This window comes from Phalaenopsis equestris, unplaced genomic scaffold, assembly GCF_001263595.1.
Source record: "Phalaenopsis equestris unplaced genomic scaffold, ASM126359v1 Scaffold000694, whole genome shotgun sequence".
Lineage (NCBI taxonomy): Eukaryota > Viridiplantae > Streptophyta > Magnoliopsida > Asparagales > Orchidaceae > Phalaenopsis > Phalaenopsis equestris.
Genome location: NW_018165134.1, coordinates 573,875 through 587,840, shown reverse-complemented (window position 1 = coordinate 587,840; position 13,966 = coordinate 573,875). Strand labels below are relative to the sequence as shown.

The window sequence follows — 13,966 nt, the reverse complement described above, 5'->3', positions numbered from 1 at the left end:
GGTGCTCTTTTCCCGCTCCAGCTGTGGTAGAGGTTTGTGTGCAGGCTGGTGCAGAGATACCTGATGCTTATAGGCCTATGATGAGACTGGATATAGTTGTTCCAGATACTGAAGAAGCAAGGTTGGTGGCATAAGGCTGAAGTTCTTAATAATTTGTCGAAGTGTGGTATTTTCGCAGCAGAATGGAGGTCCTCCCTTGCTTACGGTATGTACGATTTGCACATATACTTCGTTGCTTGCTTTGGAAACTCATCTTCAAACTGGTTATATTGCCTATTTAGCACTCTTAAGTTGCGTATGTGACTTGAGAGAGTTTTTTTTTTGGTACTTTTTTATAGATAAATTCTGTAAATTGTAGATGGCACTTGGCATTAAAACACCGCTGGAATATTTCTTTTTGCACTCAGCTGTTAGACGTTTAACTAGATTCCTGCAGACGTTAAAAAAGATTTAGTTCTCTGAATGATGCTACAAACTTGTAGTGTTTCCTTGCAAAATCAAAGCTTCCTTAAAGATTGATTTTCGAAGCAAATTGTTGGTCATTTTTAGTGCTGCCAGTTCCCAAAATATTAAAAAAATCACTTAATAAATTGTTGGGCTCAATGTTTGGTGAAATGATACTTGTTGCCTCGAAATTAGGACCTCTTAATTCAAATAATCATAGATTTCTAATCTATGGAGAAACAAAATCATCAGTGCTGATCATTGAAGTCACTTTGAATTATTTTTATTAATTCTAATTTTTATATTATGATGGGTTCAAAAAAGAAAGAAAGATTCAAAGCATTCCATGTATTAAATAGTAAGAATTTGATATTTTTCTATCCAATTATTATGTAATGAAGGGGATTTGCCGTATTCATGTTCAATTGCCTTTAATCTTTGAAGATGATTTTTGTAAGGCTAGCTAACCATCATTATATATATATATATATATAGAGAGAGAGAGAGAGAGAGAGAGAGAGAGAGAGAGGTAAAATCAATAGTGCTTCAATAATTTCTGTACTCATTTTCAGGCTGAAGTGTGAACCAAGTTGTGTCTAATAGTTTTTTGGCTGTACTCATTTACAGCCTTAAGTTTAAGCATATGGGTAAATGCAAATTAGTTGTTCTTTCCAAACTTAATGTATTTTTCTGCTATATGATATTGAAATAAATTTAACAATCTTAGTGCTTCAATAATCTCTTTTTTAGGCGAGGTATCTATATCAACCATAACTCCCACTCTAACATAAGGTTTTTTATGTTATATATATCCCACTTAATCTTGCTTAAGTAGGAGACACCCTTGAACTTTAGTTGACCATTTTGGAAGACATGAGAATTACTGATTAGCTATTGTACATTTCATGAATCACTCATGAATGATTAGCTTTGATATCACTTACTATGCAGTGTAAAATTGAAGTACGACCAAAGTTCGACCACCTTTCAAACCATAAAATCAAGTCCAAATATAAATTTAAACTAAATGATGTGAGATGAAACACACTACTTATATCCCTTAATAGATGGTGATAATGATGCAGGTGCAGCTTCAGCAACACATACGATTATGTAGATCTTGTAGGCATGTATGGTTACTTCCGTTGAAGTTGGTTGATCCGATCTAATTCGAGAGGTTTTTTCTAAGTAGGCTTTGGCCATGTTGTTTGGTTCAGACATTATCTTTATCGTGCTTGTTTCAACAATTAGATGATTGAAACACAATTGAGTCAGTCCCTTGACACTTGGTAATCTTATAATATTTTTTTTATATTGTCTGATGATGTAGCGGCTCTTAGAGGTCTATTGAATTGCAGAATGCCTATTAGGTCTAATGAAGGATTTCCTTCCCATACATCTCTACCCACCCTTGACAGGTGCTAATGATGAGATGCAGAGAATCGATACGGTGACGAAATTCAATCACGATCCTTTTCTAAGACTTCTCTTGGATATTTTTGAGGAAGATTTTACATACTACTCAATTCCTATGTATTTACATATCTAAATCCTGAACTTCAATTTTATATGTATGTCCCCTTGTCTATGCATGAAATGGTGTATTTTACTCTTTTAAAATAGTGACTTTTTTTATGTGATGAAAGTTTTGGATCGTATAAACGCAAAAGTAAAGTTTGGGTTAGATATGTAAATGCGTTGAAATCGAGCGGCATGTATGTAAGTGTCCCTATTTTTTAAGTAATGAAATTTGAAGCAACTCAAGTGTGTGCATTTTGTGTGGTCAATTTAATGACCTTTTCCCTTCTTTGGAATGCCTTCTTAAGAGTTCTTTGGAATGCATTGAAGGATGAAACTATTCCATCACAATTCTTTTCCTGTTAATTCATATGTGGTGCTCTTTTCCCTTTTCTGGGTTCTCTTCATATAAAAGTTCCAAGGAATTAAATGGTGAAATTGCTCAATTATAAGCATTTGTTGATGCTCTCTAATTGGAAAAAAATATTGTGTTCGGAATCTAGTGGAAAGCAACATTCGAACAACGGACGCGATACACTGGACAGAGCGAAGGAGGAAAAAAAAACCCGCCCCCAGTGTATCGCATCCGTTGTCTTAACATAGCTTGCATCCAGACTCTGGAGACAGTATTTTTTCCTCTAATTGATGAGAGCATTGTCCTCTTAGGGATTAAAAAATGAATGTATTCCATATTGAAATATGAAACCCTTGATGATATTTCAGCAATGAAGAATTATGCGACTCAATTGCAACCTTATTTTTGGACATTTAAATTAGAAAAGTATGTTTTGCTCATATCGTTGACTTTCCAGGAATATCTTTAGGATTCAAAAAGTCAACTATGAGCCTTCTGTTTGAGCTCTTTAGATAATACAAGTTAAAGAGATTCAATTGCAAGCCTCTTTTGTGCATATTACTTAGCCTTATGATTCTCGAATGGGTGTTTTTTTTTCTGGCCCTTTAAGCTCATAGTGTTGACTTCTTTAAGAGATTTTTAAAGGTGAAACCATTAACTCATGGACCTTTTTTTAGAGCTCTTTAAGAAATAAGAGTCAAGATATTCAACTGTAAGCCTCATAGAGCATTTGGACTGACAATGACTTTTTTTTACACTCTTTAATGATTAAAGATCTTAAAACCCTTTATGATTTTTACCAAGTATATAAAAAGTAAAGAGAGAGAGAGAGAGAGAGAGAGAAATATTATTGAAGAAATTTAACTCATTACTCATTCATAGCCAATTTATAGGGGATGGAACATAAAATCCTTGCCCGTAGTACATGGGCCAATCAATAGGATATAGAACATGAAAAGAAAAGACCATCAAATTAGTAGTTATATAATGCTCATGTCATTCAAGTGTATATGCTTTCAGAGATATTTCCTTCATAGTTCAAATAATGCTAAGAATTATTGAAAAGGTCATGTTATTGATAATATGGAATGTTGAAGGCATTCTAAAAAATTGGTTTCTTAGATGACAACTATTATTTACAACTTGTGGAAGCACATAATTCTCTCTCTCTCTCTCTCTCTCTCTCTCTCTCTCTCTCTCTCTCTCTCTCTCTCTCTCTCTCTCTCTTTATATATATACATTGAATCCAAAACTGTCTGAGAGACACACTCTAGGAATAGAGCCTTGTAGAGAAGAAAAGGGTAGAGAGATCACAGTAAAGAGCAGTGGAATTGCGTAACTGTATTCATGAAATGAGCCTCCTATTATGGATATAAAGACCATGAAATTACATCTTTACCCCTAATTAACTAATGATGGTAGGGGGTGTTTAAGGCAATAGGCTTTAATAGTGTCGGGAGCCTCAAAAGGCATCTCATTGGGTGTATAATCCAGGTGATAGTCACTTTGGGGTCAGTTGAATAATGTGGGCTGTCGGTCAGACTGGCATTAGGCTTAGCCGGCTGAACCGGTTGGTGGGTTCATCATGGCGATTAGTCCAGCCTTCAGTTGGACGACCCAACACCTTGGAAGCAGGATTGACCCTCGTCTTTCTTTATTAGTTTGCCGCCAACTTCCCCCTCCTTTTCCTCATCTGATTGCCACCCTCCCTTTTTTGTTGTGATTGTCGCCCCTCCCTTTCCTTTCCTTTCTGATTGTTGCCCATAAGGGACAGGCCTTCCCTTTTTATTTTATCTCCTAGTTATTATAAATATGTGGTTTGCTTACTTATAGCAAGATTATGTATGTTTGATGATTTCAGAGTTCTCCTTGGAGTTTCCCTCTCCTTGCTAGTGTTGTATCTAATAACGGGTGGTGTTTCAGTTGTATCCGGCTCTAAGAGAGTGATGTTTCCTTTCAATCTCCTCCTGTCATCTTCCCTAACCTTTTTCCTGCCTCTTCCCCAGCCGCTGACCACTCCTATCTCCCTCCAGCAGCCATGTCACCCCTCTATTGCCACAAAACCTACTATCCAGTCAGTACGCCATACTCCCTTCCTCTACATCTACTTTGGTCGCCCAACCCTCTAGGTTGCCTTCCTGCACCTTATCATCCCTCTTCCCTATAAGAACCCTTATTGTCTCTCAATTCAAACCACACACCACATCCAACTGACCCCCTTACAAACATTATTCCTATTGTTTCTACTAGTTCATCTGCACCCAGTACCCTCCCTTATTGTCCTTGCATCCTACCCAGTCGCCCCCACTCTAACCCTTAAGCAGTCCATTAAAACCCTTCCCCTTTCCCTTATCTTTTTGTCGACACCACCTTTATCGCCGCCCTCATAACTTTTATTCCGGGCCCTAACCCGAGATTATTGTTTGTTTTAATTTCCTTTCTAATTTGTGTCATGTTGTAAACTCTAATTCAGTGCTAATAAAAGTTTGTTTTTTTGTTTCCATTGATCTTTGAACTTGTTCTAGTATCAGCCTTATTTACCTAATGTTCAGACTATCTCCATAAATACCATATCTTCATAACAAATAGACCTTCACCACGATGTTGCTTCCCACACTTCACACAAGGCTATATAGTGATGTTGCTAGTTTGGCTAATAACTTAATCATGGGGCTTTATCTTCTTTCTGTTGAACTCTCAAGGATAAACTATTGTTGTCCCTTCTTTCTAACTTTTCCTCTTGTATATTTCCTTACACTTTTGATTCTGTTGAAAATCAATTTCTACTTGCCTTAGGCTCTCCACTAGCACTAGATAACCCTCAATCCTAAGTGGCATTAGTGGCTGCCTGATTGAATCTTTCAATCCAGAAAGAAACCTGTGACATTTCTCCGCTGCATTTGGAATGAGTTATGATGCATATCTCGACAATATAGTAAACTCCTCTTCGCACTGCATAACCGTTCGATCTCTCTGCACCAACCTAATGAATTCATCTTGCATATGTTTTCTAAATAACAGTGTTACAAATAAATCTCTAAAGGTTTTCACGAACTCGTTCGGCTGTATAAAAAGGCTAGGTCGACCACCAAACTTCTTCTATAATTGATCTTGTCACGATCTCTCAGCTTACTCCTCGAAGGCAAATATAGCAAGGGTAACTCTCCTCTCTGGTAGATATGTCATTATAATCTATAACTTTCTCTACCCTTATTAGCCAATTTTCAGCTTCCACTAACCCTCTTGCTCCAGAAAATGAAGGTGAGCTCATATCCTGAAAGAGCTTCAAGTACTTATCCATCGTTGCTCCTCCACTACTACTAGCTTGAGATTGAAAATTCTTAATCAGTTGAGTCAAAACATTCATTATATCAGAAAATGCATCAACACTGGTTGTGACATTCTGAGGCATGTCAATGTCTACCACATCATCCCTGACTTTTTCCTCCTATCATCCATAATTTTGAAATAACAACAAAAATAATTTAATTGGACTCTGTTAAAATTTTAATTATATAATGTATATTTTAATTTAATCATTATAATGAGCCTTTCATTAAGATTTATGTTGTTTAATCTAAACATTTTACTCTGATACCACTTTTATCACAACCAAACCCGGGACAAGAAATTAACTAACATAGGAATGGACAGTTAGAAGTTGGAATTAAGTTTTTATATTTTTAATTCTATCACTAACAATTAATATTCAAAGATTTATTGAAAGAGCCAATAAATAAAGTAAATTAAATTGCAAGTTAAATTTTTACCTTTCTGATTAATGATCACACCTCCTATATACATTAGCTTCTATAGTATTCGTTTTATTTAAAAGCTTAAAGCTGAAAAAATTAGTAAAACAACATAGTAAGTTATTTAAAATAAACATTTATAAACTATAGTAACGCAAGGAAAAGAAAGCAATATGCATGTTGTTCTTTGCTAATATATTATAGAAAATCATATAATAATTTTTTGATATATATGCTTGATGTTTGCTCATGAAAGAAACCTAAAATTTCTACATGTATTATCTTTTATATTAATTTTCAAAGTGTAATTTCTTAAACTTTAGTACACATCATATTTTTAACTTTCGCATCTTTCTTTGGAGCGCTGTCAAAACATAACCTAACACACCCCTAACCGATATTATTTCATCGACAATACAGTTTCATGATATAATTTACATGATTGTCTGAGATGGAATGATGTCTACTTACTTCTAACTAATATTTTTTCGTTGGCATAATGATTAGCGATTTAAACATCACAATTTTCTAGGGTGATCGGAAAATATCCAGCACGCTGGTACACTAGCGTCGTCTGCCTGTACCGTAAGAAGACGTACACCTCTTCTCAGAATGCATATATAAGCATGCATATATACAATATTTCATTCATTCATATCATGCATCCACGCTGGTACACTAGCGTCGTCTGCCTGTACGATAAGAAGATGTACTCCTCTTCTCAGAATGCATATATAAGCATTCATATATACAATATTTCATTCATTCATATCATGCATTTTTTCTAATAAAATTATTTACCTCTATTTATTTATGAATATATACATATATACTTAAATCTATAGGTCATGTAATAAAGTGGTAAATGCACCTATTGTAAAATCTATATATTATTTAGTCATAAAATCTCTTGTCAGGAAAACTATAACACAACTAATTATACATAATTGCTAATATACATGCTCTATACATAACAATATGAAGAATTAATTCTAATCTGAAGCTCAATGATATAGAACATAAAGTGCAAAAACTGAAATAAGAAAATATATCTTGAAATAAAAAATATTACTGAAATTTTGAGCCATAATTACTCATATTAACCTTTCACCCCTTTACTCTTATTAATCTTCCAACTTAATAACTTAAGCTTGTTAAAATCTCATAATGTGGCTAATTCTTCTTGTTTTCTGAATAATATCCCACCTCAGATTTATGATGTTATTATGCAATAAAAGTTATATTAATATTTAATTTGTTATTAATTTGACTATAAAACTACTTTCAATTAAACTCTTAATTTTAATGAAGTCACAAATTCTCCCTTCAATTTGAGTTTGAGTGTTCCTCAATCTAAAATTTTCTTGTATGTATCGATTCAACTCAAACCACTTCAGCAGAATGAAGTTTCCTCCCTTTTGCAGTGCTACTTGACTTGCTCTATTACAATCAGCAATCTTTATTCACAAACTTTAATGTAACTTAAGAGCATTTCATTAAATAATTAAATAAGTTATAATATAAATCAGATCACATTTATCTTTATAGTTCTTGGTTCTATCTTATCAGGGAAACGAGATCTTTCTATACTCCCCGTACACGACACGTCTGTTTTCGAATGACACTATTTTTTTTCAAATAAAAATTAAAACTGGTTTTTAAATTTCCAACAGAGGAGGGCATGAAACAGGACTGATTCAAGTTGTAGGGAGACTTAGGTGGTAGAGAACAAAGGAGGGTTTGTAGGGAGAATTCTAGCTGAGCGTATAGCTGAAAGAATTTATGTTGCAAAGAAGAGTCGATAAAGAACCTGCAATGGGAATATTTGGATGCAATGGAGAGGAGAGGGCTTGCAATCTGCAGCATGTGTGTCGATTGTAGGGAAGGAAAGGTTTATGGTGTGCCCTGCAAGCTAATAAAAGAAATTGGAGGGGTTCCGACGACAGGGGAAGCTAGGGTTTGTTTTAGGCTCTAATCAACGCAGACGATGTGATGGAATTGGAGGAAACTTTGAAGAGTGCAATCATATAGAGTCGACGTGTGATTCAATGATAGCAGGAGGGTGATCTCGATAAGCGATTCAGATGATGGTAAACAGACGACATATATGGCTCATAAGAACAAATGATTCAAATGACGAGTACAGGAAATGATAGGTTGAAGCATTTGCTAATAGATGCAGGATGCAAAGGAGCAATCTAGTCAAAGTTGGTCGATCAAAAGATGAGCTAATCCTGTTGAAATCGAACCTGAAGCTCTAATACCATGTAGAAAATAATCTCTGGGAGGAAAAAAGTACTTCACTCATTATTCAGGGTATTTGTATATATATATAGTGAAACCAATCCCTCCTAATTTATAAACCCAAATACATCTTGTTTAAATTAGAAAAAAGAAATAATTTTGAAATAAAATTAAAGAAACATAAAATAGAAAGGAAATAAAACTAAAGTGCTTCCAGAAATATCCCCAATCAAACCTTTTCATGGCCAACCAGCCCACCATGGAGGAGTCGAACTTCTGAGCTTGACTCTCTCTCTCTCTCTCTCTCTCTCTCTATATATATATATATATATATTTTTTTTTTTTTTTCTTTCTTTATATCTATCTAAATGAGTAGTTAATCCCAATTAATAAATTCATCTTTAAAATCAAGGATATTGTGAGATGGACATTTTTTTTTAATTGAGTTGATTCCCTTTTGTTCTAATTGACCCTTAGGGGTAACTAATTAGGCCTAAATAATAGAGGTAGAAACCTAGAATGTAGTCTTGGCCTTACTCAAACAGAAGAAAAGCATTTCATCTGTCACATTTATTGAGTATAACAGTATAATGAAGACTCTTTTGTTTCTCGCATCTCTCTGAATCCCAGCAGCATTGGAAACTTCGTTCAAGTGTGGGGAGGGTTGAAAGCCCCTAAATGCAGAAGAGTTGATCTTCTCGTTTAGATTATCTTGTAAGGCATTGACAATTCTGACGATACTGTCCTCGACATTTAACTTATTATTAAAAATAAGCACACACATTCCTCCAAAATTATACCAAAATGTCAAACTAAAATTTAACTTCAAAATTTTGTTAAGATAATTGAATTTTTTTGAATTTTATAATTAAAATCAAACAATTTAATTGATTACTATATCGAACAAAATAAAGAGGCCAAATGCACATCCAAATCGCATCACTAGAAGTACTTGTGGTTAACACGACTTTTTTGCTCTCTTGAAGATTTTAATCAGCATTCAAGGGGTGCGCGCGCACAATTATTTTATAAAATGTCGCGTTAACTTGTCTACAGTCCTTCGTTCAATCAGTAATAATGTGGAACTATTTTTTTTTAAATAAAATTATAATAAAAGCTATCATCTCATATGATTCGTCCTAAATATCATTCAAGTTTAATAATGAGTAGTCTTTCATTCCATAACCCAAATGCAGCGACACCTATTGCCTCATTATTGGGAGAAAATATTGTTTCCAGAGAACGGACGTGATACAGCGTAGACTAACCAAAAACATTCTTACTAAACAAGTAGACTACGCTCTATCACCAGTCCTGAAATTAAAAAAAAAAAACAAAACAAAAAATAAAAAATAAAAATAGAAATGCAGGAACAGTAATGCTCAGCTTTGTTAAATTTCTGTAATTACCTGATAAATAAAACAAATTCCAATAAAAGACAAATGATCCAATGCAGAAATGTTTCAAAGCCTGCTCATTCACTCAAAGCAATCCACTGCAGTTCCAGGTCAATCTCCCCAGATTCCACAAGCTGGAGTTTGAGAGACATCCCCTGCTTCACTTTCCCATTGACAATTCTGACGATACTGTCCTTGAGGAGGGCATTGTCCTGTGATCTCAGCCACCTGCCGATCTGCATGTCGGCTAGGGAGTCGGGATCTCCAAATGCCATTGCAGATGTGATTAATGGTTGCAGGTCAATCTCGGCCTCTCCCATTATATCATCAGCAGAGAGCAGGTCATGATCAAATACTTGCTGACAGAAGACAGAAGGTCAGCCCATGGAGTTGTTGGAGTTAAGCAGACTCAGTTGCAGAAAATAAACAATTATAATTTAAATTTGCAGAAGGGTTATTACGAGATTACTAAAAAAGTTGTCATGAAAAAGTTTATAAGGAACAATGTCTAGTTGGTTTATTGGAAGGAAGAGCATTTACTATGGATTATTCTGAAAATAAAATATTTGCTTTTCCTGAACAATCTAGCAGATAACATTTGGCAAATCAAAACTGAGGTTTAGCTGAAACAAATACTCATAATAGAGCCCCCTAACAGATGATTATAATAGCCAATGATAAAATATGTGCCACACATCCAAAATACGTTGAGTTATTGTTTTATACAAAAAACTCCTAGGGACAACCATGATTTTAATTATGTTTTATTGTAGAATGTTGTCGCCCTAGTATTTTGGATGAGGTGGTAATGGTGGAATTTTGAAGCTGGATTGGATCTCTCTTCATCTCTAGATGATATTAGATGATGACGCGACAGTTGTGGAAAGTAGATTTTGTATAGGTGAAGGAGATTCTAGGATTTACTTGGTGGAGATATGGAATAGTATAGGTCCGGGTATGTGATGTTGGGATGGACTTTTGATATACTTCTACTATGGTTTCCAACAATTAGAAACTGATTCTAGAAATTCAGAATGAAAAAGAAATCGAACAGAAGCACAACAAAAAATTCCAGAAAAATAAGTACAAGATTTTACGTGAAAAAACCCGAGAACGAGAAAAGACCACAGAGCCACACTACTAAAAAATTTCTACTATGAAGAACCAAAAAAGTACAAATAACTCGCTTAGATCTCCTCTCTACAATGAATAAAACTTATAGGTCTTTGTTGATTCAATTGAACTGGCATTCATCTGCTCGTTGTTATTAAACACGAGACAAGATGAAATGAGGAAGGCAAAGCAGTGGAAGGGAGAGCTAAAGTGCGATATTAAGCAGAGACAAGTGATGGCTGAGTCTGTGAGGTAGTTGAGGAGTGAATCAAATGTGTAGCGTAGAAGGGAGTCAAAATGAGCAAGAGAGGAAGAGAAGGCAAGAGTGAGGGCTAGAGAAAAGCTGAGATTGATGATGTAAGCAGATATCACATGCAATCATGAGAAGAGGGCTTCAACTGCACACGAGCGGAGTGGTCCGTGCCAAAATTGTGAAAATCAAACCAACTATTTAACTAGAAGAGATTTCAGGTTCAAAAGTGCAACTAGGGTTGAATCGGAAGTTAAACCGAATAATATAATAAATATTAAAATTACTTAATATAATTTAAATTATCATATTAAAAATATTTAATATGATTTAAATTATGCAATAATATAAATGTATGATAAAAATGTGAGAAAAAAATAAACAAAAATTTAACAAAAGAAACATATTTAATAATTATAAATTGCATATGAAGTATAAATAAATAAATATATTACTACATAATAAATATATTTAAAATATATTTTTAATATACTTTAATAGGCATATAAATATAAAAAATAATATAGTAGAAATATAATTAATACTAAAAGTATAATTTATAATAACTAGCAAGAATTAAAATTTTATATTATAAAAAACTTAAAAAGTAAAAGTTTATTATAATATTCCTATATTCTGTAACTCATTTAATATTTCCAAAGCTCAATTCTAACAGCACAAATCTTTATTTTCACAACCCCTCATATTTCAGCATACAATTTTTTAATTCCACATAATGGAGGAGATTTAGTATTTTATTGTTTACATACAAAAAAACAGTTTTATAGTTTGAGCTCCCAAGCAACCTAAAGTGATGGATTTATTATAGATTAGTTTGATTAAACTCATATTAATTAGATTAAATATTTAAAGTCATAATATTAAATTTAATTAACATAATTTATAAAATTAAGTCTTATATGATAAATTTTAACCAATTAAATGAGAATTATAGATAATTAAAAAATACTTTGAAAGGAATGAGATACGTTTCCATAGAGATTAGGGCAAAATAAAATATTATACACCAATGGCACAAAACAACACAATTACAAATACATGAAAATAGACCTACAATTTGAGTGGTAGGCAATTCTCTCCTAAACCTAACTTCTAAGATTACAGAAAATAATCAGTCACCCTAGCTCTAATTATATTAAGCGCTATTTATACTAAACAAAAATAACTAACAAACGACTAAATTGCCCTTTTAGTCTTGCACCTAAAATAGGTCCGTCGTAGGTGTTGATTTAATATTACTCCCCTCCCAATAAAGCATATTGCCACAAGTTGGAAAAAAAAACTGTTATTGGATCAAGCATATGGCTCTCACATGGCATCATAATCTGACACCCTTTTCTATTTAATCAACACTTTTTTCCCACCGATCGATTCCTGGTATACTTTTAACTCCAATGACTCCAAGAGAACTTCCATATCCTCAGTCAAAATAGTGGAAAGTGAATAAGAGGTCACATTATCACCAATATCACATCTCAGCTACAATATGTGAAGCATCGGATGGAATGTTGACGAAGGCGGTAATTTTAAATGAGAAGTTACTGCACTACACTAATGTGCTGAGTGTTCTCATAAGAACCACAATAGTGTGAGGAGAGCTTCTCATTCATGTGTCTTGCCAATGTCTTCCACCGATAGGGTCGAAGTTTTAGATACACCCTATCTCCTATCGTAAATTGTACATCCTTTCGATGTCTATCAACTTGTTTCTTCATAAATTGTTGAGCTTTCAATAGATGTCCCTTCATTTTTGCCAAAACATTGTCCCTCTCTTCTAAGTAATGATCCACCAAAGACTCCGACGTAGTACTGTGTCCATAATGCACCAAAGAGGATGGATCGCGACCATACAAGATTTTAAAAGGTAGTTTGAGAAGTTGTACAATACGAAGTGTTGTACCAACACATTGCCCAAGGCAGACATTTAGCACACTACTTGGGTGTGTCGATCCAAAGCAACACAAATAGGTCTTCACATTCCGATTAACAACTTTGGACTGTACATCAGTCTGTCAATGATATGTTGTACTTTACTTCAATATAATCCATTGCATTCTAAACAGCTCCCTCCATAAATATCTCAAGAAGGCCTTGCCTTGATCCAACACTATTGATTTTGGAATCCCATCCAAAAAAAAAACCTCCTATATAAAAACAATGGTGTCAAAAATAATAGTATAGGGATGATGTAGATGGATAAAGTGAGTGTACTTGTTCAACCTACCCACCACCACCAAGATGATAAATCATTATGATTGGGGTAGGCTTTCAATGAAATCCATCGTCACCTCCTCCCATTTCTTCTCCGATAATGCTAGAGGTTGTAGCAATCCCACAAGTGTTAATGTCATGTACTTCTGTCGTTGCACACATCACACTTTGTTATGATGTCTATCTATTTTCTCATCCCCACAAAAAACAATTCTATTGCTATTTTTTAGTATGTTCAGAGCATGAACCGAATGCCCCTTAATAGCGCCGCCAGAAAACTCCTGTAATAACTTTGGCGTGTGTCTTGAATTATGGGAAATAAATAATGTCCATGGTAAAGTGAATGTTAGCCATTCAGTGAATAACAGAATAGTTGTTCTCGCCCATCGATAAAGCCGACCAGATTTTGCCCAATTCCTCATCTGCCTTACTCTCTTACCACAAGACCTCCCAATCTAAAACTAAAGGGATTGACAATGTCAACAATTGAGGTTCCTTCATCTGTCATGATCAAGCATCAACGACTTTATACTCAAATCTTGGGTGATACTGAATCTCAAAGTCATACCTAGTACCTTAGATAGCCATCTATAATGTTCCTCAATCACCATGCTATTCTAATAGAAATTTAAGGATGCATTGATTCATGCATATTGTAGAA

General features: G+C 34.3%; 2 protein-coding genes across 8 annotated transcripts in view; one reads left to right on the top strand and one right to left on the bottom strand.

The window, feature by feature from the left end:
* Window positions 1–1,969, top strand: part of LOC110030301 (APO protein 1, chloroplastic-like) — a gene marked incomplete at its 5' end in the record, with an annotated part of 15,861 nt that extends 13,892 nt beyond the window's left edge. The window contains 2 exon segments of one of the 4 annotated variants that reach the window (XR_002294643.1): window positions 33–205; window positions 1,863–1,969. Coding sequence is in view for 2 of the 4 variants with exons in the window: in XM_020732946.1 (XP_020588605.1) it covers window positions 27–134 (108 nt within the window). 4 annotated transcript variants of the gene reach the window in all.
* Window positions 1,970–9,408: 7,439 nt separating this feature from the next.
* LOC110030298 (ADP-ribosylation factor GTPase-activating protein AGD12-like) overlaps window positions 9,409–13,966 on the bottom strand; it is a 36,388-nt gene continuing 31,830 nt past the window's right edge. For 3 of the 4 annotated variants that reach the window (XM_020732940.1, XM_020732938.1, XM_020732941.1), the window contains exon 9: window positions 9,679–10,069. In XM_020732940.1, the coding sequence (XP_020588599.1) occupies window positions 9,788–10,069 (282 nt within the window). In that variant the 3' untranslated portion in view covers window positions 9,679–9,787. Of the gene's footprint in view, window positions 9,628–9,678; window positions 10,070–13,966 lie in introns of those variants that run through there. The other variant, XR_002294642.1, reaches the window with a different exon arrangement.